At 40.2% G+C, this 25807-nt stretch overlaps 2 protein-coding genes across 2 annotated transcripts; both read right to left on the reverse strand.

Annotated features, from left to right (window-relative positions):
- Positions 1 to 891: 891 nt before the first annotated feature.
- On the reverse strand, positions 892 to 5302 carry gpr182 (G protein-coupled receptor 182). The gene is made up of 2 exons (XM_037774134.1): positions 3230 to 5302; positions 892 to 2476 (listed from the first exon to the last, which is right to left on the reverse strand). The coding sequence occupies exon 2, from the start codon at positions 2471 to 2473 to the stop codon at positions 1385 to 1387; it is 1089 nt and encodes a 362-aa protein (XP_037630062.1). The 5' UTR covers positions 2474 to 2476; positions 3230 to 5302; the 3' UTR covers positions 892 to 1384.
- A 1585-nt stretch (positions 5303 to 6887) lies between these two features.
- Positions 6888 to 23368, reverse strand: pip4k2ca (phosphatidylinositol-5-phosphate 4-kinase, type II, gamma a). The gene is made up of 10 exons (XM_037772608.1): positions 22646 to 23368; positions 19986 to 20083; positions 19032 to 19128; positions 18735 to 18884; positions 13129 to 13275; positions 11865 to 11903; positions 11646 to 11759; positions 10575 to 10839; positions 9839 to 9942; positions 6888 to 9651 (listed from the first exon to the last, which is right to left on the reverse strand). Exons 1-10 carry the CDS (start codon positions 22802 to 22804, stop codon positions 9571 to 9573), a joined length of 1254 nt encoding a protein of 417 aa, XP_037628536.1. The 5' UTR covers positions 22805 to 23368; the 3' UTR covers positions 6888 to 9570.
- Positions 23369 to 25807: the final 2439 nt, after the last annotated feature.

Below are 25807 nucleotides of genomic sequence, written 5' to 3' on the forward strand. Positions count from 1 at the left end.
TAGCACCTTGGGAAAATCATTTTCCCGCCCCATCTTGATAATTGATTGTTTTTTCTGAGTGTACTACAACGATGACATGCCAGGCCTATCATAGTTTGAATGGTAGTCAAGTAGCCAACACCTGCCTGTCTGTCTATCTCATTTTTTATACATCTATTTTTTAACGTTCTCTGCAGAAACAGACACCACCACACACTTCTTGTGGGGCATAAGTGATGATTGAGAGGGATTATTTTTATGTCAGTCTATAGATTGTTTTTTAGTTAATTCTTGCAGATTAAACCTTTAAATGATTATGTTGTTCATAATTAGAATGATCATTTCTTTAGTTTCCTTTAAAATCAATGTGTTATCTGTACACCAGTTGTGGAAGTGGTTAATCTCAGCTCTATAACTGGTCTAAAGTGTCCTGGACAACAAAATCCATCCATCATCAGAATTTCAGTGATGAATTTGCAGAAATCTGCGTAGTTTTGTGAACCTCCTGCTTCCAGGGGGCTTGTGACCTTTGCCCTTTTGTAAAGCCCGGTCTCTTCCTGCTATTGTGCCATCTGTGGACAGACAACCCCTTTTCCTTTTTCTGCCTTCTTATCATTGAAACTGTTGAACGTGACACATTCCAGATGGAGACAGAAAAACGGAAGTAAATAAAGTAATAAAGGCTGCGAGGAGGGAGATAGCGAAGTGCAAGAACAGCAAAGCGTCTCAGTAGAATAAACACATGTCCCCAAGTGTGTTCATCGCTCTACTCTGCTTTTATGATCAAGTACAAACTCTGGTTCTGCAGCTTAAATGGATAAAAAACGTATTTGGTGGAGTTTTATTGCATTTTAACCACATTACAGCACATGCAGACTACAGCGGCATTCAAGAACAGATAAATACGCATAGTGTGTTTTGAATTATGATTTATCTGTTTGATTTGTAATGAAATAAAACCGTTACATTTTCACATTGGCAAGAGATGTTTATGTGCTCTTATCTGACAGCAGATTTGTTTACACACATTCCTGGTGTGGCACTATTCTTCTCCTGTGCCGTGAGATTTGAGAGGTTGCCATGAGTTCCTGTGGGAGTTGAGTAGCTTTTAGGGGGAAAAAAACAGGTCAGACATTTCCTGCCTTCCTCGGTTTAAAACTGTGATCAGATACATGATAATAAAAAAAAAAAAGAAAGGAAGTGGATTATGAGAGTAGGTGTCTGTGAGCCCATCAGTTGCGTAACAAACACCACAATAAGTCTATGATCAGAGTGAGATGATACATTCAATCTTTGCCTCTGTATTCTGAAGCACCAAGACTGGTTTCAGTTCTGTCAAATCTTTCTTCACTTAGAAAACGTCTCGCTCCTGAAGCTCTTACGTTTCTTATCTCACCTTCTTTTTTTATGATCCAATATCAGACTGGCTGGTGCTGGCGTTACTTAGCTTGCGTTGCTTCTCCGGGTCTCCCCCGCCTCCGTTGGCAGCGTTGGGCTGGATCCCTGCTACCAGCTGGTCCTCTCTGGGTATGTAGTTCACCACAGTGTTGATCAGGTTGTTGCGGAAGCTCTTGCTGAGGAAGTTGTAGAGGATGGGGTTGGCGACGCAGTGGAACAGAGACAGGCCCTGCACCACGCTGAACGAGAAGTAGAGGATATCTACCGCGTTGCAGCTGAAGAGCATGGGGTCGAGGTCGTCTATGATCATCAGGAACATGACCAGGTGGTAGGGCAGCCAGCATACGACGAACACCAGGGAGTACACGTGCACCAGCCACACGTCCCGCCGGCCCTGCACGTCCGGCGCCGTTTGAACTGCACGAGCAATCAGCACGTTGCAGGTGATGATGACGGCAGCGGGGCCCAGGAACTGGAAGATCAGGCAAAGGAAAGCCACAGAGACGAACCATTCGGTGAAGTTGTGCTCGGGCAGCATGTAGCAGCCCGGCTCGTCCCACTCCAGGATATCCACGTGGACGTTCTCCATCAGGGCCAGGAACAACGAGAACACCCAAAGACCTCCGCAGAGCAGCCAGCGGCGCCGGCCCACCACGGGAAAGAAGGCGGGAAACGAGGGTCTGGTCAGGGACAGATAGCGCTCCAGGGTCATGAAGGCCAGGAAGAAGGAGCTGCTGTAGAAGTTGACCACGTAGATGAGGTTGGTGACCTTGCAGAGGAAGCGTCCCCACAGCCAGACTTTGTCCATGGTCACCTCCATCATGAAGAAAGGCAGGATGACGATCACCATCAGGTCCGACAGGCTCACGTTGATGATGCAGAAGAGAACCCCGTTGGCCGAGTGGCGTCGGCGCCAGTTGACCCAGATGACCAGCCCGTTCTCCAGCAGGCCCACCATGAAGATGAAAAGGTAGATCAGGAAGAGGGCGATGCGCCGGTAGTCTCCGGCGACGTCCAGCTGGAGGGTGCATTCAAAGATATACCACGGCGTGCCATTTAAGTGGTCCGACGATATGTTGTGCTCGTGAGCGCTCATGGTCTGGAGTGAAAAGCAGAGGAAAACTGTTTCATATCTGGACAGAGTTCAGATTTACTTTGTGGTTAATCTGATTATGTTTTCAGACGTTACATAACAGAAGCACAGGAGGAGGAGGAGGAGGAGGAGAGGGTGGGGGGGGGCTGCGGTGAAATGTTACTCAAATGGTTTTGAGAAGTGGCTACTAAAACAACAACAGCTTATTAGAAAGTGATTTCACAACCAGCATCATGCTGTGAGTGCACATTTGGCTTTGTTTAGAATCAAAGTTATACTTGTTCATTTAAAGCATACTTGCTCATTTAAAGAGTAGCTACTCTGCCGATTTAGCATTCCTATAACATTCCTATGGACAGTTTTTAAAAAGTATATTTTCTTTTATTGCATGCATTCTTCTTCCTTGTCAAAACATGGCACCCACATTACCCACAATGCAACTCAACCGCCGACAGTTTGGTCGGAGACTATGCTAGTAGCAGCCAATGTAGCCTCAATAAGAGATAAGGAATGGGCTACGGAGGTCTGGTAAGCTCACCGCTTTCTAACTTCATAAACACAGAAGCCTTTTTTTTTTCATTGTCAAACTTAAGACCCAACTGATGCTGACTCAAGTGACATCACTTGAGGCAATTTTTCTCTGGAGCCACAAAACACTTTTTCACATATGCAGTAAACATACTTTGATGTGAGTTCCTCTTTCATATAGAAAGTTAAGGTGGAAACAGGTAGAAAATATAGAATTGAACTCTACCATACCTTGTTGTGATGAGGAGTGTAGTGGAGATGAAGAGGGCAGGTCCCTCCTGAGACCTTGCTGTCTTCTGGAGAGTTTTCCGTGTGAAGCCTGCAGACACCAGATGACTCCTTCCAGCTCTGATGTTGACGGCTATCTGAGCAATCAAGCAGCCAGGAGTCTAAACCCTCCCGCTTCTCATTAACACACACACAACCACACACACACACAGATCCAACAGGACATGCTCAGTCAGCAGTGGGAAGTGGTGTAGAGGTCCAGGGACGCCCACACAGCTAAAGTAAATGTGATATATTCAGTTGAAAAAAAAAGAAATTTGTTCAGTTCAGACATAGAAGGTGTTTCCCAAAATGTCTATTCAGTATTGATGGGAGAAACTTGTACGAACAGAATAAGACACAAAAAAACAACCACTAGTTACAAAGTTAAGGGATCATCAAAGCGATTATTATTAATTTGGGGGCATGAATGTGAAATTTCATTGCAATTCTTCCAATAATCGCTGAGACACATTCATCCTCTGGGGGACATGAATGTCCGTATCGAATTTTGTGCCAATCGATCCAGTAAAAGTTGAGCTATTTCCCAGGAGAAGAGAAAAATTTGGACTGCTGGTGGTGCTAAAGGAAAAGTCAGAGGGTCACCAAAGACACAAGGATTCATCTTCTGGGGGTCAAGAATATCTTTACAAAATTGCATGGCAATCCATCCAGTAGTTGTTGAGATATTTCAATCTGGACCAAAGTGTTCAGTATTTTTTGCACTCGTCTTTCCGCACATGGGTGGGTTAAAGTCATCTTTTACTTCTACTTCTTCCACCACACCATAGGTTATACCAAAATACAGTATGTGGGCATGGTCCGCCTGTACTGATCCACATTTCCGTCCAGCTGCATGAGTACTGGATCCCAGTTAGTTTGGTCTGCTTACACGTTATAAAAAACAAACAAAAAAAAACAAACAGATTTTTCCAACAACAATCTCTTCAGGTCTGTGAATTGGTTTCTACAGATCTTAATTCATTTTATCATCAGGTTTTAGTTTGCTTTAACTTTATGACGGTGTGTTTTACCTTGCATGATGGTGTGTGTATGTACACGGCTGGTAGGAATGGTGCAGAAACGGTAAAAACAGACAACACATAGCAGAGAACAATGCCAGGAAGCTGTGGGGGAACGGTGAGTGACGGCCAGAGTATAGAGGAGGTGGGAAGCCGGGGGCACATCACTGAGGAAGGGGGCTCTTTAACCTAGACTCACACACACACATCCTCATTATTATCCCATTATTTCAGCACTCTTTAAAAGTGTGTTGCAGTTTGGCTTCTTATCAGCCTGTGCAGGTGATGACAGAGCAGATCTGGCTTGATTAGTTGAGACAGTTTTGGGTTGAACTTGATGGTGAACAGTTTCTATACGTGTTCATATGAAATTGCGTAAGTGCGACTTTGTCACCTCCTCTGATGAAATGATGCCATTGAGCAAACCGGAGAGTGAGAGCCCAGATGTGTCCTCGCTAAGGGCACAACTGAGGTCAGCGTCATACGGAGAAAACGCAGGAACGTTTGTGTTGGCTGTGACTCATGCTGATTAATGGGGTCTGCTCTGCTGGACGTGGCGTTCCTACTGCCTCTCCGGATCGTCAGCACTTTGTAGCTCTGCTGACCTCTCCAACGACGCCCTCCTTCTGCCTCGCTGCTCATCCTGCCTGAATCCTATTGTCTAAATCCATTAAGTTTCTGGTAAAACAAGTAGGAACCAGTCAGCAAATTGTCTCCTCTGATGAAACAGGAAGGAACCAGTCAGCAAAAACATATCTTCAGGAAAGAGTGAGACAAAAACCAGCATCCTTGACAATGTTATTCAAGACTTGATTAAATCAACTGTAATGACAAACACCTACAGTTCATCTGATATTCTGACTTGCAAAATACCACTTAGGGACAAGTACACTACTGCTCTGAGAATACCATTTACTGTAGGTACAAGAGTCTACAGCCATGCAAGCATCACTGTGAAGCTTTGAGCTAAACGTCAGCATGCTAAAAAGCTCACGATACTGATGTTTCCCAGTTATAATGCTAACAATGTTCACCATCTTAGTTTAACACTTGTCATTACTAAAACACAAAGTACAGCTGAGGCTGATGGGAAATGTCATTCGTTTTGCAGGTATTTAGCAGTAGGCAAACTCCGGTTCTGAAAAGTGAAGCCAATGTTGAAGTGCCTTAAACTTGCATTCTTTCTAATAGCCAGCAGGGGGCGACTCCTCTGGTTGCAAAAAGAAGTCTGACTGTATAGAAGTCTATGAGAAAATGACCCTTCTTCTCACTTGATTTATTACCTCAGTAAACATTGTAAACATGAGTTTATGGTCTTAATCACTAGTTTCAAGTCTTCTTCAGTACAGCATGATGTTCATTTAGTAAATTATGGTCCCATTTAGAGTCAAATAGACCATAAAGCAGGGGATGCTTTAGGGCGTGGCTACCTTGTGATTGACAGGTTGCTACCACGGCGTTGTCCGGTCTGGGAGTTGTCCGTGTTTTCGTCTTAGAATTTTAACCCTTTCACAGTGTGTTTTCAGGTCATGACAAATTATAATCTTTTTGTTCGCCTAAAAACGTCAGTGTTCAGTTGTACTTAGCTCCACCCTCTCGTGTCACTTCTGGTTGCAAAAAAAACAAGATGGCGACGGACAAAATGCCGAACTTGAGGCTTCAAAATGGCAGTCCCCAAATCAATGGGTGACGTCACTATGTGACTATGTCCACTTCTTATATACAGTCTATGGTATTTAGTAAAAAATGCATTGTATTGAAAAGTATTGGACGAATACATTTTGACCTGATGATGGCGCAAATGAAAAGTTAAAGGGGAACCATGCCCATTTTCTAAATTCATACATGTTATTCCTATGGTATAAGACAGTCCAAAAAATATTAGTAAACATGAACAACTCTCTCCCAAATCCAAAAACTAGAGTGCTAAAATACAAACTTGTGATGTCATAGGGTGTAAAGTTTGGAGCTGCTCCATAAACAATGCAAATAGTTAAAAGATGTTCTAGATGACACTGAGAGCACCCAGGGGAATGCTCTGAGTATATGGGAACATTTTCTGTTTCACAACTGTCAACACTACAATAGAATAAAGCTCATTTGGGTAAAAAAAAAAAGAAAACAAACATTCCAATTCATTGTCTATAGAGCAACTCCAGACTTTATACCCGATGACATCACAAGTTTGAGATTTACTTCTCTGGTGTCTGGATTTGAGAGAGAGTAGCTCATGTTCACAGATATTGATTGAACTTTCCTAGGCTATGGAAATAACATATTGGAATTCTTAATTTTAGGTGGTGTTCCCCTTTAAGGGATCACCAAAATGAATACAATGCAACCTGAGGGGAGCATGCAAATGTGCACCAAATTTCATGGCAATCCATCCAATAGTTGTTGAGAAATTTCACATAAAACCACAAATATCAACCTGCTGGTGGCGCTAGAGGCAAAATATCCTGACAATTAATCTGTTAGTTTGTGAGATATTTCTGTCTGAACCAAATGGTGGACGACAGTAAGATCTGCAACAGCAGGAAAAAGACATTTCTGTTTCTAGGTGGGTAGAATCATCACACAAATAATAACAAGCCAAACACTTTTCAGAAATTCTTTGTAAAATATATTTTGGTCCAAAAGCTGATTTGCAAAAATACACCATGTGCAATCACCAAGTAGATGAGGCATCATACAGAGTGAACTGTGTCTACGCTGCCTTGCCAGTGTTTAGGAATGCTGTATCATGTCACTGTGTTAAGGCTAACTGCAGAAGCTACTCAAATGTAGTGTTATTGTCAACAATGTTTTACACAGTACCCTGGTTATCGCTAAATCTCAAAGGTCATTACAATACACAGAAAATAGTTCCTAGTTCTATTGCTATATTTGTCTAAATCTTAATCCTATCACAATGATTCACATAGCGCACATTTTGCCATTTTAATGCACAAAACACTACGTCACGTTCAAAAAGGAGTCTGTCCAGAATAACGATGGATGGGCTCATTTTCAGGAAGTGTTTTGATGTCGAATTACACATCGACACGTGAAGGTATTTCATTAAAAAGACAGGACTGATCCGAAAATTTGGACGAGTCACTTCATTAATGCAGGCCCAGCTCTGTGGGTAAAGGAAAAAGCTCCAAGGTCAGCTACCCTACATTCTCTTCACAGGCTCTGGTAGCTCAGAGATGCAGGGCCGCCGAACATGTTTACAGGCTAAATTATTGGATATGCACTCTATTTAAATATCACACATTTACCATTTCCATTGACAAGGCTGTTCTGTACATTTTCTTTTAAATTTAGGAGAGACTTTGGTGGAAAATCAGATCTGATCCATTCAGATTGTCCACAACAAAGCCAATTGTATGCAAGGTGTAAATCCTGCTAGGCTAAAGCTTTGATCCCACACATTTGGCACTCTAAACATTCAAATGGCCTGCTTCAATAGATACATAATATCAAGTATAGAGTCTAGACTTACATTATTGTTTAATACCCATCTCCATTAAAGACTATTCTAGGATTTAAGGAATAGTTTAAAGTTTTGGGAACTACGTTTATTTGCTTTTTCTTACTGACAGTTAGATTAGAGGATCGATATTATACCATACAAGGCTACAACCAGCTGGCGGTTAGCTTAGCTTAGCATAAAGCCTGGAAACAGAGGGAAACAGCTAGCCTGGCTCTGTTCAAAGATAACAAAATGTGCCAAACAGCTCCTCTAAAGCTCACTAATCAACAAGTTAGATCTCATTTGTTTAATCTGTACAAAAACAGATGTAAAAACGAGTTGTGCACATAACCTCTCATAAACCACATATTGTCATCTTTAGAGGCGCTGGCAAGATGATTTAGTTACCTCAGGACAGAGCCAGGCTAGCTGTTTCCCACTGTTTCCAGTCTTTATGCTAAGCTAAGCTAACCGTCTCCTGGTCCTCCTACAGCTTTACATTTAAAAAGGTGCCCTGTGGAGTTTTCTCGTAAACAAACAAAAAGTTATGTTTACGTTCAGTGAAAAGCATACTGTCTGCATCTTTGAGGTCTAACAAACACGTTGAATACATTTCCTTCTTCATAAAACATTTGCAAAGCTGAGGTTGCGTCCATAATTCCATACTAACATGCTATTTAGTACGCCAACACAGTATGTGAGATATTTTAGTATGTCCGAAACCTTAGTATGAAGCCAGTAGTACGCAAATTGCTTACTATTTCTGGTGAAATATTACAGTATGCAAATGCTGGACACTACATAAATATCCCACAATTCAATGCGGTAAAGACAGCGTTCACAACAGATGTTGAGGGACAGCTCTGTAACATCAATAATGCTTCAATTTAAGTATTAGTATAAGTAATATACATATATAAAATTAATTTGACTTTGATTCTCAAAAAATTGCTGTTTTGGTCACACAAGGTTGGCACTGGTTACCATGGTTACACGTCTCCAACCAGCAAGGAGGCTCTCAGGAAGTGACAAAGTAAATTACTGCTGTCAATTACTGTTTGTTCACACAAACGTATGTTGAATGATAGTACACATATTGGGTATGTTGTACATAGTATGTGATTTTGGACACAGCCACAGTTTTTAAGTATTATAAATCCAGCACTGTTTACATACATGTTCACTTGCTAGCGGTCTTCTTCTTCACTGCCTTTGCTGGCCCATTGTTGCACATCTTGGTGTGTTACCGCCACTTGTAGATCAGTGGAGTAGTGGGACACCATTTGCAGGAATGCGCATAGTGTGCACATGCGTCCTCGTGCACAAAACAAACAAACCGGGGACCCACTCATAAAGAAATGACTCTATAACGCTACTAGAGGTAAAAAACTCCACAGGGAACCTTTAACAGACACATGATATGAGTGATATGAATCTGTTAAAATTTTAGCAAGAAAGTAAATAATCGCACTTCCCAAAATGTCAAACTCTTCCTTTAAGTTTAGTTCATGCCTGAAAAAAACAGAAATATTTGATCTCACACTGATGTGGTCTAACACTGATCAACAGCAGTTTGTTTCCATGTACCCTAAAGCGCCAGAGTTATTCCTTTAAAGAGTGCTTAATAGAAGAAATGCATCTTAAATCTTAAAAATAAATATATGCATCAGAAGTAGTACATTATGTTGCTACAACGTAAGTAGTCTCGCCTCAGATCACCACATTTAAATAATGATATGTGTGTGCGCATGCTATTTTTGGTCAATGGTAAAATAGACGCTTAGCTCTCAGTTGGATCGACTTTTGGCAGCGTTCATAGCCGAGTGTTACGCAAAGATGTTAAAGATGAAGTCGCGGAATCGTTTGGCATACTGCTCGGGGTGGACTGTGGAGATTTCAGCACCGGCCTGCAACAAAGAGAGAGGAGATGGAGACAAAGCAAAAAAAAAAAAAAAAAAAGGAAGGTCATCAACATCATCTGTATACATCGTACATTTCATGACATGAGAGCCAACATCAAACATTTGCCGTCCGTGCAGGTACGACCTGACAGCAGCCCTCCACCTCTTTCCTTCCTCTCTCGTTGCTACTCACCCCGTGTTTGACAGTTTTCGCTGCATGAGCGGCTTTCTTCTTGGTGTCGTACTGAGTAAGTACGTCAATCAGGCCCATGAAATAGACCTCCCTCTGAGGAGCTCCTGAGATGAAAGGCAGACAATCAGACACAATCAGCGTTGTTTTATTGGGCCGGTATTGACAGTATTCTATTGTGACAGGTCTCAACAATCATCAAGATTAAAGCTCCCTGGTAAGAAAATAATATCAAAGCCTCTAAAACTATAAATTATTATTTCCCAGATGATCTAGATGATGATAGTGGAGCTGATATCATAACAGACGAACATACAGTATGTAGAAGATTTAGGATTCCGTCTTTGGACGGGCTGCAACTAACGATTAATCTGCCAATTGTTTTCTAGATTAATTGATCAATTTATGCCTATAAAAAAAACAGTCTCAGTTTTCCAGAGCTGAAAGTGACGCCCTCAAATGTCTTGTTTTGCTCAACAGGCCAAAACTCAGATTTACTCAATTTACATAAAACAGTGAAAAGGACATAAAAAGAATACTAATAAGTTTCATGCAGCGAGGAAGTGCTGTATAGGTTTTTTAATTTGGGAAAAAGAAAAAGGACTGGTATCGGACTGGCAATCGGTATCAGGAGATACCCTGATTTTAAGTATTAACATCGGTATCTGGAGGGAAAGTATTCTTTCCAAACATCATAATTTAGTTTTGGTCTTGAATGATCTTATTTTATAGAATTCACCTGGGAGGCTCCCGACTGCGTACACATCCACATAGGGGTCGAACTCCCCGGGCCCCAGAGGTTTGCAGCAGGACATGTAACCAGCGATTCCCTCTGGAGAGGTGCCGTAAGAGCCCACCGTAGCCCCCAGTGCCAGGCCGTTCTCCGCCTCTGGTTCTTCCTCGTTGGAAACCTCCTCGCCCTCCTCCTCATCCCGTTCAGCTCGACCCACGTCGTGGATACCGAGCAGCAGGCTGTAGTCCATGATCTTCAGCCTCACCAGAAACTGGTGAAAATGGGAGCGGGGTATTTGTTAAGAACCGGAATTCGCTTCGAGAATTTGATGGGTTTTTTTAAAAACTTTTTTTTATGTCTTTCATATCTTTGAGCTTAGAAGTGTTAGTCGAAATTGAGAGAGGCATTTTCTTTTCAATTTTCTGACTAAATTGCAGATTAACTGAGAATGAAAATAAACATTAGTTGCAGCCCTAAAACTATCTCACAGATGAGAACACGCCATGTTTATGTTGGGGCTGAAACTAACCATTATTTTCATTATCCATTAATCTGCAGATTTTCTTCTTGACTCAATGATTAATCATCTGGTCTTTGTAATGTCAGTAAATAACAAAAAATGCCCCTCACAAGCTCCCCGAGCCCATGGTGAGATCTTCAAATGCCTTGTTTTGCCTGTCAAACAGTCCAAAACCCAAAGATATTCAATTTGTTATCACAGAAGGGCTGATGCAGAGTTCTCTGTGTTTTGTATGTTATTCTTATTCTGAAATATTCACATTTAAGAAGCTGGAAATTCTGTTTTTTTGCATTTTTCTTAAAAAATGACACAATTATCAAAATAGCTGCTGAATAATCTTCTATCAACAGAGTAATCTACTAATCATTTTATGTTCAATCCAATCCTTTCATATCTAAATTTACCTCTTCCACTAGTAAATTAATTTCACATCCTTCCTTCTGCTGCCAAAATGGCATCACATGAGTGGTGCGTCCTTAATGTGCCGATGCTGCCTCCGTGTGGTAGATGTGTGCAACAACAGTGTCACGTTTAAAGACATTTAACAGGCCACCTACCTCCACATCTCTGTTGAGTTTCTCCATGAACTTCTCCTTCTGCTCATCGGTCACATACACCTTCTGCAAGTTGTTCCTGAAGTCCATGTCCTTGAAGGTAGGAAGCTCTTTTCCCTTTAGGAACAGAATACATCTTTAGCAGGACATATTATGGGATGAGGAGGAGACAGCTGGACACATCAGGATATAAATGGAGAGTAGGCAAGATGTTTCTTTTACCCGTTCTTTGTCACTTGCTTCACGAGCCACCAGAGAGCCCTGCAAGAACAAACTGTTATTAACAAAGAGGCAAAATACTTTTTGAGTTTTCGTCTTAAAAATATAAATCTCCACCACTGATGAAGAGAAGAAAAAAACAGAGTAGAACAGAATGGAGGTCCTTCGATGCAGCTGCTGCAGTGTTTATTGATGTATACGTGCATGCTGCAAATATGGCTACTGATTTAAATATTATTATAATTCAGTGGGTTTTATTTTCCATGTTATGTTGTGTATTTTATGTATTCTATTTCCTCTTATTTTTACCTCCGCCAAGGCCGAAGCCCTAGGAAGGAGGTTGTGTTTTCTCCAGCATTGGTTTGTTGGTTTGTCCGTTTGGAGGATTACTCCTAAAGTCCGCGATGGATTTGAATGAAATGTTTTGGTGGGGTGGGGTGTGGCAAAATTAACAATCCATTCGATTTTGGTGTCGACCAGTATCATGGTTCGGATTCAGGAATTTTTTTAAGCATTATGATCAGCAAGAACATTAAGACCACAGGGTATAACAGATGCAGTGTAACTGATGACGCGTTGATGACGCATGACCCCACCTTCTTCCTTCAGAGAGAGAAACAGAGAGAGAGCAGGGGATGGGTGGTGGGAGGAACAACTGTAGCGTTTTTTCACATTAAACTCAGTGAAATTACGGTTGAGTTCGACCAAAGCACACTTGGTGATTGTTGGAAAGAGTAACGACGACGGTTTAGGTGAGTTTTATTTTGTTTCTGTCCAGTTTGAATGGAGTGTTTTACGATGCTCGCCCACGTGCAGCTGATCTCAACATAAACAAAAATACCCGTGGATGATGGTGCAAGCTGAACGGAGAGGGGGGCGGAGGTCTGTGCTCTCCGAGTGCCATTCTAGTTATCTTATTTTATCAAGAGTATTTTATTTTCCAATAATTATGACATTCTATCTCTGTTTTTATGTTCATTCTATCTATTTTAATTAATTGTAAAGTACTTTGTGCTGCATTTTCTTGTATGAAAGGAGCTATACAAATAAAGGTTATTATCATTATTATAAATATTGTGATACAGAAACAGAGTATGAGTATGAAGCCGCTTCTGTTCTGAAAGCAAAATGTATAAAATTGCTTTACTACCTGTGCATCGTAGGGTCATGTTAGAGCAAACTCGTTTCTATATAACTTCCTCATTGCTTTGTGAACCAGTGATGAGAAGTGGGATGTGTGATTAAAGGCCGTGAAGTTCCTCCTCACCTTCAGGTCGTACTTCCTGTGTACAATCAGTCTGTGGCTGAACATGTTTCTCATGACGATCAGGTAAGTCTCCTCGCTGTCCACGCTCACCCGGTACATACCCAGGAACTGTGGCAGCAGGGTGCTGCCGTGACACTTCACTATGTGCTGCAGACAGGAAACAACTGTGAATTTGCATGGCAGGTGCAGAAAGTTTTAGTGCAGAATACTGATGTCAATGGGCAGTCTCAATATTAAAACATACAAATAGTTAAATATAGTAAAAGGCAGATTCACAGATGAAAGATTCAGACATGAACAGTGTTAAAATGCATTACATTTGGCATTCTTTAAAGGTCACTTTGAATGAGAAGCAATTACTGAGTGAATCCATGTTACACTTTGAGCCGTGCTCAGTCAATTAAAATAGACACTCGCTTCAGACTGACCTCATTCAGTGTCCCATGAAACACACTGGGCAGGATGTTAAAAGGTGTCACTCGACCGAATACTGCTTTGTTTTGTGCATTGATTTTTTAAAATGTCTCACTCCCGGGCACCTGTACCAGAAGAAAAACAGTCACCCAGCACCACAGCGAGCCATGTTCAAACCCCAGCTACAGTGTCTCAGGATTAGCCAGGAGCCCCAGTGAAAACACTTTTATCACTACACCAGCAACTCCTACTTGTTGGATTTGGCACATGAATAAGTTTGTGTGTGACACCCTGCTGGTGAGGCGCTCATCTGGCAGGTGACAAGAAGCGGTTGGTGACTACATGGGTACATTGCTCCCAAACTCTAGGGCTGCTCCAAATACCATTTTTTGGGCTTCGAAGCTTCGGTGAGAAATATTCGAAGGTATTGGAAGCTTCGTGGCGCAGCGCAGCAGGCTGACATGTTCTTCTGTCTGTCTCCATCTCCCCCGTTTCAGTGCCCGAGAGAGCGCCACTGCTACAGTACTGTGCACACACGCACCTCTACACACAACAAACAGCGATATCCATCTGAGAATAACTAATAATAATTAATGTTGAATATAAATAATGAATAATGTTGTGGAATTATTCCTTATTTCACGGGCTATCTTGGGATTTACATACTTAAATAATAAAAAACAAAAACTAATTGAAGCATTCGGGTCTTATTTTTATGCCTCCGGCCAGGGCTGTCGCCCGCGTGGAGGCACAAAAATAAAATGCTCATCGCAGTTCCCAGAACCTCAGATGACCTCTTAAAAATGCTGTCCCACATATTCAGTTCATGATCACATAAAACAGAGAAAAGCAGCAAATAATCACAACTAAGAAGCTAGAAATATTTAGCGTGAAAATAACTTGTATGATTAACTGATTATTAAAGTAGCTGACCAATAATTTTGCTGTCGAATGACTACTCGATTAATTGTTGCAGCTCTACACCAAAGAGAATGACAAGTGCATAAACCAACAGAACAAATGGTGCCCTCAAGCCAGCATTGGCGATATGACAAAATATATACTTCACTGTGAGATGATATTTGTCTAAAAAGGTAAATGTTTTGCCAAATCATTTATACAAAGGCAGCTGAATTACTGATGAGGCCTTCAGAGGCTGTCATACAATTATGAGGTGCAAAAACAATACAGCAAATGTTTGTTTGAAAGCTGATCTCAAGACCAAATCCCTACGCCTGCCAAAACACACAAAACCTGATTCATCCAAATAATATCTAAAAGCCAAAAGTACAACAACGATAAAGCCTACTGCAGCAAAGCCAACATGCGTGACCCAAATGTTTTAATACAGCATCTAAATATTGAGTTCTTTTGCAACTGATAAACTACAAAATAATTCAGTATTTCATTTAATACAAAACAGTTGTTCAGCATGCCAAACGTGCATCCCAAACACTAAATGTTGACAAGAAAACTGATGCAATAAACTGCAACCTGCAAACTGTCATGATGAATGAGAGAAACTGTGCAATGTCAACGCAGGAGCTCTGATAACAATGAGTTCATTCAGGGCCAAGTGAATTAAAAAAACACCCCGAAACAGAGCTGCCATTTTTCCTCATCTCCCTCCCAGTTCTATGTGGGCTGCGTAACCACAGGCTACACATTCCAATAAGAGCTCAAAGCAGGCAAAAGTTTCCTCAGTGATATGTTTAGCCTGAAGTGAGACCTAGTTTTGAAGTATCCACGCGACCCGGCCGAGCGAGCATGATTGCTGATACCAGGCCTGGCAGCAAATGTGAAATACAACCTCATGGAAACAAACAAAATAGAGGTGAAAGTATGTCACCTCGCTCGTATCTCTCTTACAAATGTACCCTACTATTTACATAAACATAGATGTGTTGATATGAACATTTGCATATCTGTAATGAACCAACAACACATAACGGAGTGTTTGTTCCCGACGCACTGCAGTGTTGTAGATATATATTCTCATTTAGTTTCCCCACACGGAGGTCAGCAGCAGTCAGGTTCAGTCTGAATGAGGCACCTTAAAGCCAAATTTAGGATCTTGCTCAAGGGGCACTTCAGCAAGACAGATGTTTGCCGTCCTCAGGTTGAATATGTAGCCGTCTTCCTACTCTCTGCACCACTCTGCTGCTCCCGGCAAGACGTATAAATGTAAAAATAGTGATATTTGGGTCGACTTCCCTCACCTATGAGGCAGAAAAATAAAAAAAAATCCCCCAGGAAGTGCTCATTTTAGGAACTCGTTTTATTTTAGGTTTTTAGCTACAAAGGGGCCAAACAAAGGTTAAAGAGAATATTCTGTAAGTAGGACACACACAGCGCCGTCGAGGTGAAGCTTTATACACAGTTCAGTAAAGCAGACGGGAGGTGAACGTTCAGGCTCTTTGTGTGTGGTGTTACCATGTCTGGAGACTGACAGGCAAACCTTTAAACCATTTTGAAAAAAAACTCTAATTGTGATTACTTTTGACTGATACTTTGATTTGTAATATTAAAGGAAATTATCAATTTTTTACATATTATTCTAATTTTCACTTAAAAACATTAAAATGATTATGATGTGATGTTTGCAGGGATCTATACCAAACAAAGATGTTTTCTTAAGTCTGCAGAATATGATGTGTAAGCGAGGACATAACTCCAGCACGACAACATATTTGTTTGGTACAGAAACTTTGACACACATTTCACCTTTTAACAAATATTGCGCCTCCCGCTATTTGAAAATTGCATTAGACCATATTGAGATTTCGATAAAATTTCTATTAATTGTGCTGAGGGGAGGGTAACTCTAAAATGCTGCGATGTATTTGAATGAAATCTTTTGGAGGGTTGGGGTGTGGCACAATGAACAATCCATTAGATTTTGTACTGAGCAGATGAATGAATGATGAATGAATGAACAGAAGGCAGTTGGGGAGAAAGGATTCAGATTCAAGATGCTCATGGGGCAGCTCAATTATAGTCTGTGTTTCACTGCTGCAACAACTGTGACTTACTCCAAATTTCATGTAACCCAGCTGTTTGCCAGATCTGGGTCCAGATTAAAATTCTATTAATAATGATAACACATAATCTCGCAGTACACCTCTGGTGATATTCTACATTTTTGTTATTGTCATTAAAGGGCGGGTCCAATATATATATATATATATATATATATATATTTTTTTTTTTTATATCATTCTGTAGCTTCCCAGTGGTGTTCTTTATGTATTCAAATCCGAACATTCAATTTTGGTCAAAGTATGTATGTTTTACCATTAAAATACTATTTTCCCAAGCCCTTCTAAAAACTGTTTTCCCACATGATCTGACGTAGATTTCCGCATGATGGCGCTGCTACATACAGTATAATATACATCTTCATAGTCTGTGTATCATTACATACAATAACTTAGATGGCGGTCAGCACACTCCCACTTTGGAGAAGGAGACAGGGTTCTAGCACAGAGGCTAAGCAATGTAATGCTGTGTGGATGCCATGTTAGTTTGGATTCAAAAGTCACACAATAACACAAACTAACTAACTGATCGATGGAGTGGTAGACCAGCAACTGCCGTGTTCCTCAAGGTAAAATTGTGAATGGAGTCTGGTCTGGTGGCTTTTAAGACTGCGATATAATGGCTTCAGTTCCTCGTCAGAAAGGGCTATCTGACGGCAAAGGTAAAGCAATGAAAATATTCTAAATGTAAACTCTTTTTTTAAGTGGCTAAAATGCATTTTTCTGCTGCTTCCATCCACAGCCGCTTAACCTCGCCTAGCTTACTTTGGTAACCTACGTCACTGATTTTTGCAAACGACTGAGAGGGCGTTTCCATTTGAAAAAAACAGAACAGAACCCATGAAAAGACCAAAACTGAATATATCTACTAACAAGTTCTGTCAGTGTAACCAAAACCTGATATTTCTTATTCCTCTGTGTCATAGAGCTCCATTGTTGTCCAAACAACACCTCTGGGTGACATGTTCCGTCATTACCATGAACACACTAGTTTATTTTGACTCAGTCCCACATACACTGTCCTGCTGCCACAAATACTCAGTAGAGCTCCAAATGTGGATCAATCAACCGCTGAAAATAGTCCCCGACAAATGCTTTATTTCCTCCTGTTTGAGTAGCATGTGCTAAAAACTGCAACACCCAGCTGTTTCAGGAACTAGGGCTGGCCGATGTGGCCTAAAAATATAAGCTTAAGGATGATTCATAAGTTTAACAGATTTTTCCCCCTGCAAAATGCAGGAAGAAAAAGAAATGATTGAAATATATTATTTTTTAGCACTTTATTACAAGACCTGAACCACCTGCACGGCGGTGATTATTATGCATATTCAAAACATATACAGTAGGTCACTCCATATACCAAATGCTTCAATTAAATAGAGACTTTTCAGTCGACTCTAGAGCTGACCTGAAAGCTTTGAACCTCCGAATCAGATTTTTTTTTCTTAAGGTTTTTAAACAAGTTTTTTTTTTTTTTAAATATACATATATAAGTATCTAATAATAATGTATAACTCCCAAAATAGCCCTTAAAATAAGGAATAATCCCATAACACTATTCATTATTCATATTCAACATTCATTATTATTAGTTATTCTCAGATGGATATCGCTGTTTGTTGTGTGTAGAGGTGCGTGTGTGTACAGTAGAGTGGCAGCGTTGCTGTCGCGGGCACTGAAACAGGGGAGACAGAAGGACATGTAAGCCTGCTGTGCTGCACTGCAAAGCTTTGAATACCTTTGAATATTTCTCACCGAAGCTTCAAAGCCCCAAAAATGGGAAACATAAACCGGGAGTGCAAATCAGCACTTTCAGTCTGTCCCTCTTGTAGATGCAACTGTTGAAGTCGCATACGAGATAGCCAGTCAGCTAGCCATCTGGAATCACGACAGTCCCGTAAACTACGGCAGGTTTAAAATAGGTTTAATTAATTAAATGTATTGCCCGAGCCCTAAATGAAACTATATATTTGTGACAAGTTTTTAAAGATTTACAGTACATGTCGGAGTGCCACAGACAGGGCAGGAAAGTCAGAAAGTATTGAGAGGCGCTATTACACACTGTTGGTTTTTGGTCTTTTCATGAGGTTTGTTGACAATAAGTAAAATATAGAACAAAACACCAGACTTCTCCTTTAACCATCCAGACCTTACCTGGTGATACTCAGACAGGATGCTGTGCATGTCTGCAACATCTTCGCTGGAGATTTGCTTGATGACCAGCGTTCGGTCGTAGGAGTTGAGGAGCAGTCCCTCTCCCTGGTCATCTACACTCCTCATTGGGGGGCTGCGGGTCAACGAGACCTGGAGAACATGAAGCACACAGGTACATGTAAAGATCATCTAGTTTAAATAATGTGATTTTCTAGATACACGTCTTTGTATTTACAATTGTCAGCCAACAAATTGCCATCAGATGCATACTGAAGAGTACATCAGTACATCACACACCTGATAGTCCAGATCCTCAATACCAAACCGTTCCCTTAGATTTCGGAAGACCTGAGGACAGTATTCTTTGAACTTGAAATGTCCTGGAAGATTTTCTCTGCAAAAGGAGAAGACGTAGGAGAGTGAGAAGAAGCTGGCTGAACACACACAAACACATCTTTCACATGTTCTTTGACAGATGTTTTAAGAATTTGTCAAACTCTACAGTCCAACACAGACTTCAGACTTTGTCATGTGTCAAGTTAATAAGCATAATGAGAGACAAGACAATGTCTGGTACATTCTAATTTATTTACAATTCAACTAGCTACGGTAAGCTAGCTAACTAGGTAACTAGCTACAGTACCTGAGGAATCCATTGGTACCAACAATGTCATACTAGCTTGTCGCGGAGGAGGTTTAATAACGCTAAAAACTTTCGCTAAATTTTGGCGAGGAAAAACTGGAAAACCATCTTCAAAGGGGTCCCTTGGACTCTGACCTCGAGATATGTGAATGAAAATGGGTTCTATGGGTACCCACGAGTCTCCCCTTTACAGACATGCCCACTTTATGATAACCACATGCAGTTTTGGTCAAGTCATAATCAAGTCAGCACACTGACACACTGACAGCTGTTGTTGCCTGTTGGGCTGCAGTTCGCCATGTTATGATTTGAGCATATTTTGTATGCTAAATGCAGTACCTGTGAGGGTTTCTGGACAATATATGTCATTGTTTTGTGTTGTTAATTGAATTCCAGTAATAAATATATATATATATACATTTGCATAAAGCATATTTGCCCACTCCCATGTTGATGAAAGTATTAAATACTCGAGAGATCTCCCTTTAAGGTACAATTTGAACAGATAAAAATGTGGGATTAATTTGCGATTAATCAGAATTAACTCGTGATTCAATATTTTAATCGATTGACAGCCCTAATTTCAACCAATCCTTTCTGTGTCTTACTTGTTAAAGAGGTGGTTGTTGACTTTGATCTTAGTGTTGGCTTTAAAGTCATCAGGAAGCAGCATGACAGGAACAGGCACCTGGTTGAGATCATTGATCTGAAAGAGAGGAGGTAAATGCTAAAAAAAACAATCATATCAGAGCCCACATTAGTGTCTAAAATAGGGCTTCAACAAACATTTATTGTCATTATCAATTAATCTGAGCTGAAATGATAGTAATTTGATAATTGAATAATCATTTAGGTCATTTTTTTGCAAGCAAACACATCTATTCTCTGGTTCCTTTTTTCTCCAGTCTCTCAGATATTCTCCTTTCTAAATTTTACATCATTGTAAATTGAATATTTGGGGGGTTTGAACTGTAGACGGAACAAATAGAGCAATAAGAAGATGTCCCATTGGGCTCTGGGTCCTTGTGACATGTGTTTTTCGCTGTATAATATAGACTAAACAATTCATCAATTAATCATTAAAATAATCGTTAGTTGCAGCGCTAATCTGACAATTAATTCCTTGATTAATTGATGCAGAGTAATTTCCTGTCAATCAACCGCAGATCTAGCATAAAACTAACAATTTTGCATTTCTATAGGCTATTTGAAACCATGATTTATAATATTACAATACTGACTGGGCTTCTTCACGGATGTTCAAGTGGAGGCTACAAAACCAAAGCCTTTCATATACCTGAGAATGTAACACTACATATTTTTTCTTAACGATTTTGAAACCATTTTTTTAATGCCAGAATCAATATTTTTGCTCCATTTGAGTCTATACAAAGGTAGAAGGAAGTTACCGCCAGCCGTCACTTTCATATCTCTGGTCAAATTGACGCTCTAACTGTAGAGCAGCCATATACTGACATTAATGTTAAATGCATTCAAACGGCCCCAATGGAGCTGACCATGGATGTATACAGAGAACAGAAATGACGGGGTGAGCTAGCGACGGATTTGGCGAAGTTAGCGGAAGTATACACGTGTGACTACGTCCGGTTTTCAAAATAAGGTGTTAACAAAGGAACTTTACATACAAAATACACATATAGAAATAAGATTGATTGATTATATTCACCAGAAGTATAAACCATTACATGTCCCTTATAAATTAAGAGAAAATACCACTAATTTGTGAGGGAAAAGTCTTTATTCTTTGGGGATGCTGGAATTTTTTTTAAATAAAGCCTGACAATGACTGATATACAGTATTTAACTTTAGGACATCTCTGACTACATACATGCTGAAATTCAAACATTTGTATTAATTTAGATATTTTCCAAAGTAAAAGTCCCTAGAAGTGTACGATTCAACTTTTTTTCCCATGGTCTAGTGTTAAAAAAGTTAGTAAAAAAAATTGCAATATCGAATCGCAATACTTAAAAATCGCAATCAGGGTCTGAAATTAACCGTTTTCCTCACCTGCCACTGTGGCAGGTCACTGAACATTTCTACCGGCCATTTTTTTGTCTGCCACTTCTGAAATTTAGGTAGAACGCTTTAAAATTGTAAACACTGAGTCAGTGGTACCAGACCGTAGAATTATAGAATATATCATGTAACCTTAATCCATGACTATATTTAATTTAGGCTTTAGAGTTGCTTTTTAAAAATAATATTTCTTAATATAAGGAAAACCTGTTTGCCATGGTGGCAGGCGACCTGAAATTTTTACCTGCCACCTGCCAAATACATGGTAAATGTTGGCTGTGGCAGGTACAAATTTCAGGTCACCTGCCACCATGGCAGACAGGTTTTCCTTATATTAAGAAATATTATTTTTTACCCTGTATTTGGCAGGTGGCAGGTGCTAATTTCATTCCCTGATCGCAATACATATCGAATCGGCACCCAAGTATCGTGACAATATAGAATCAGGGAGATGAATGGTGAATTGTCCCAGCCCTAGTAAATGTAGTTAGTTACATTTCACCACTGCACTTTTTATACTGCATTCCATCTTGGACTCTATCCACTGGCGCACTTTACACTTACTTTACACTACATCCTATATACCACTTTATACACTGCACATATGCACATATTACATGTATTTATTGTACATACTACATTTATGTATTGACGGACTGCACACACTATGTTCACCCATTCACTGTGTAACTTTAATATCTCTATTTATTGTTTTTATAATTGTTGTATGCCTGTACCTCTCCTGTGTTTCACTCTGTTTGCTGATGTTTGCTGATGTTGCTGCTTTGACACCTGCATTTCCCTCTGGGGATTAATAAAGGTTCATCTTATCTTATCTTATTATCCCATCAGTTTCAATGAAATGCTATCATATTCCTGTATTTCTTTTACCATTGTCCCTCACTGTATTTTGAAAGCTGGACCAAAGTCCATAGTTTTTATTAGCATTTCAATAGCTGCTTACAACAACTGCTGTGTAACAGAAACATGTGTCAGGTGTGTGTATAAGTCTGTCTGTAGATCTGGAGCACAACACCTGTCACTATTTAGTGAAAGCATCAGTGTTTCTGTCTACAGATGATCCTCTAGTGTCAGAGTTTGACGGGTCACAGATTTCAGTGCAACACCAGCAGCTGGCTCACTAGCTAGCTGCTAACGAAGCTAGCACACACACACACACACACATGACACACAGATAGATTAGCATTTAGCTACCAGCCGACTCACCGAGTGATTGACGCCCCACATGAAGACGCTCAGGACCGGGTCGCTGGCTCGGAACACCTTCACCTTCTGCTGCACGAAGTGTTTCTTTTTCGTTTTAGTCTTCGGAGCCAGGACCACCATGGGACTGGAAGTGGCCCCGGAGTTACCGAGGGCAGCCATGACCACAGACAGGTCTCTCCTCGTCTCCCCTGGGTGCTGCAGGCAGACAGGCAGGCAGGCAGTGACACTTCTTCTTCCTGGTGGTAACTGTTACCAAGCTAACGTTCAACTAGCTAAAGTTACCAAGCTACCGTTACCAAGCTACCGTTACCAAGCTAACGTTCAACTAGCTAACGTCTCTCTAGTTACCGTCTCTAACGAAAACCAACAGGTCACCTGTCGAGCTCTGGTTCTGTCACACCGACGCTGTTCTTCTAACGTACAATTTAACGTGTAAACCTGCGTGATGAATCATTACTTAACTTCATTAATGCGTGACTGACTACATTATTTTCCAAATCATCGCTGACAGTCCACCACCGCCCCCTCGAGCCCACCCATGTTATTATCGACCACGTGGTTGAGTTTATGATTGACAGGTAGCAGGGACCAATAAAATCACTGCCAGCACGTCAGGTGACCCTCAGATGGGCGGGTACAGAGAAGTTACATGGTGCGTTCAAGTTAAGGTCGACGGTCGGAGTTATCAGCTCTATAACTCTTTGACCTCAGTAACTTCGTAGGCTACGTTACTCGTGTGCAGGGGTCTGCAACCTGCAGCTCTGGAGTCACATGTAGCTCTTTAGCTCCTCTCTCCAGTGATTCCCTGTGGATTTATAATACAAGCTAGTGGAAATGAATAAGTGTTTTTTGTTTACATTTTCAATTGTATTTATCATTGTTGTAGGTCTATAGTATGATGGAGTATTAGGGCCACATTGAGGAAAAAAAGTAAATCTGAGATTTCGAGAGTAAAGTCCTAAATTTACAAGAAAAAAGTCTTAGTATTATGAGAATAAAGTCATAATATTATAAAGTTGTAATTTTACGTGTTATTTTCTTTTTTTCTCATAAAGTTATGACTTTATTCTCATAATATTATGACTTTTTTTCTGGTAAAATTATGACTTTATTGTCATAATATTGATACTTTCTTTCTCGTAAAGTTATGATTTTATTCTCGTAACGTTGCGACTTTTTTCTCGTAATATTATGACTTAATTCTGTAAATCTCAGATGTTTTTTCCCTCAATGTGGCCCTAATACTTTGTAGTACATTTGCTCTTTGGCCCTCACTGCATTAGACTTATATACTATATACTTAGACTATAAACTGCGTTACCTTCATCACAATGATCAAATGTTTTGTTTTTGTTTTGAGCCTAAAATGGCTCTTTTAATAGTAAAGGTTGCTGACCCCTGCTCTAGTGGTACTCAGATTTTTTTAATGTTAATTATGTACAATTAGTACTACCACAGTGGGAAAATATGATTCTGGTTGCATGGGCGCATTAAAGACTGTAGCTCAGTGGGTAAAGCAGGTCATCCTTTAACCAGAAGGTTGGTAAGGCAAGGCAAGGCAAGGCAGCTTTATAGCACATTTCAGCAACAGGGCAATTCAAAGTGCTTTACACAAACATTCAAGACAAAGTGCAAAAGGACATAATTAAAACAGTTATAAAAACATAAAACGTTAAATATTAGAAAATAAAAACAAGCTAAAAATAAAAGCTAGGATAGAAGCTAAAATAGAGTATAACACACAAGAGTAAAAGCTCTAGTGCAGTATAAGATCATTATCTGGTTTAATAAAAGGCAGCAACAAACAGGAAAGTTTTAAGCTTTGATTTAAAAGAACTCAGAGTTGGAGTTGGTCCTGCAGGTTTCTGGGAGCTTGTTCCAGATATTTGGTGCATAAAAACTGAACGCTGCTTCTGCATGTTTAGTTGTGACTCTGGGGACACTAAGCAGACCTGATTCAGATAACCTGAGAGGTCTGGATGGTTCATAACATAGCAGAAGATCAGAAATGTATTTTGGCCCTAAACCATTTAGTGCTTTGTAAACCAGCATGAGTATTTTGAAATCTGGTAGTTCGATCCCCAGCTCCGTCTGTCGATGTGGCCATTGAACCCCAAGTCCCCAGGCGCTCCTGAAATGCTTAGGATGGGTTGAATGCAGAGGTCAAATTTCATGTATGTATATGATGATAATAAAAAGTAAGGTAATAAGTTTAAGTGCATAGATAACAGCTTCAGTTCCCCGTCAGAACATAGACTGTGTCTCAAGGTGAACCGGCAAAAATATTCTAAATATAGTGGCTAAAATACGTTTTGCTGCCGGCCTGCACTCAAAAGCATCTAGGACGCTATCCTGGAAAACCCCTTCCACCCCCTCCATGATGAGCTAGTCAAGATGAGGAGCACCTTCAGCCACAGACTCATCACAAAGCACAACACAAAGCGCCTGGGTCAGTCCTTCATGCTGGTAGCCATCAGGCTCCACAACCAAGGCTGACCCCCATATGACAACTATTAGGACTTTTAAGAAATTTAAACATGCACTATCTGGCGCACTTTACACTTACTTTACACTATACATCCTATATACCACTTTATTGCTGACTGCACATATGTACATATTACATTTATTTATTTATTTATTTATTGTACATTCTACATTTATTTATTGACGGACTGTACACACTGTTCACCCATTCACTCTGTATCTTTTATATCTCTATTATTGTCTTTATAATTTTTGTATACCTTTACCTCTCCTGTGATTCACTCTGTTTGCTGATGTTGCTGCTTTGACACCTGAATTTCCCTCCGGGGATTAATAAAGGTTCATCTTATCTTATCTTACAGACGTAGGAAAAGTTGTTGGTAACGTTCCGTTAAAGAGAGAAAAACCCACAATGGTCACTGAAATAACTTGAAACTGACAAAAGTAATAATAAATAAAAATTTACTGAAAATTAACTAATGAAAATCAGCTGTTGCTTTTGAATTGTGGTTCAACAGAATCATTTTAAAAAACAAACTGATGAAACTGGCCTAGACAAAAATTATGGTAGCCCTAGAAAAGATTGAAAATAATTTGACCATAGGGACATGTTAAACTAAGGTGTGTCCTGTAATTAGCATCACAGGTGTCTTCAAACTTGTAATCAGTCAGTCT

The sequence above is a fragment of the Sebastes umbrosus genome, chromosome 6 (assembly GCF_015220745.1).
Source record: "Sebastes umbrosus isolate fSebUmb1 chromosome 6, fSebUmb1.pri, whole genome shotgun sequence".
Taxonomy (NCBI): domain Eukaryota; kingdom Metazoa; phylum Chordata; class Actinopteri; order Perciformes; family Sebastidae; genus Sebastes; species Sebastes umbrosus.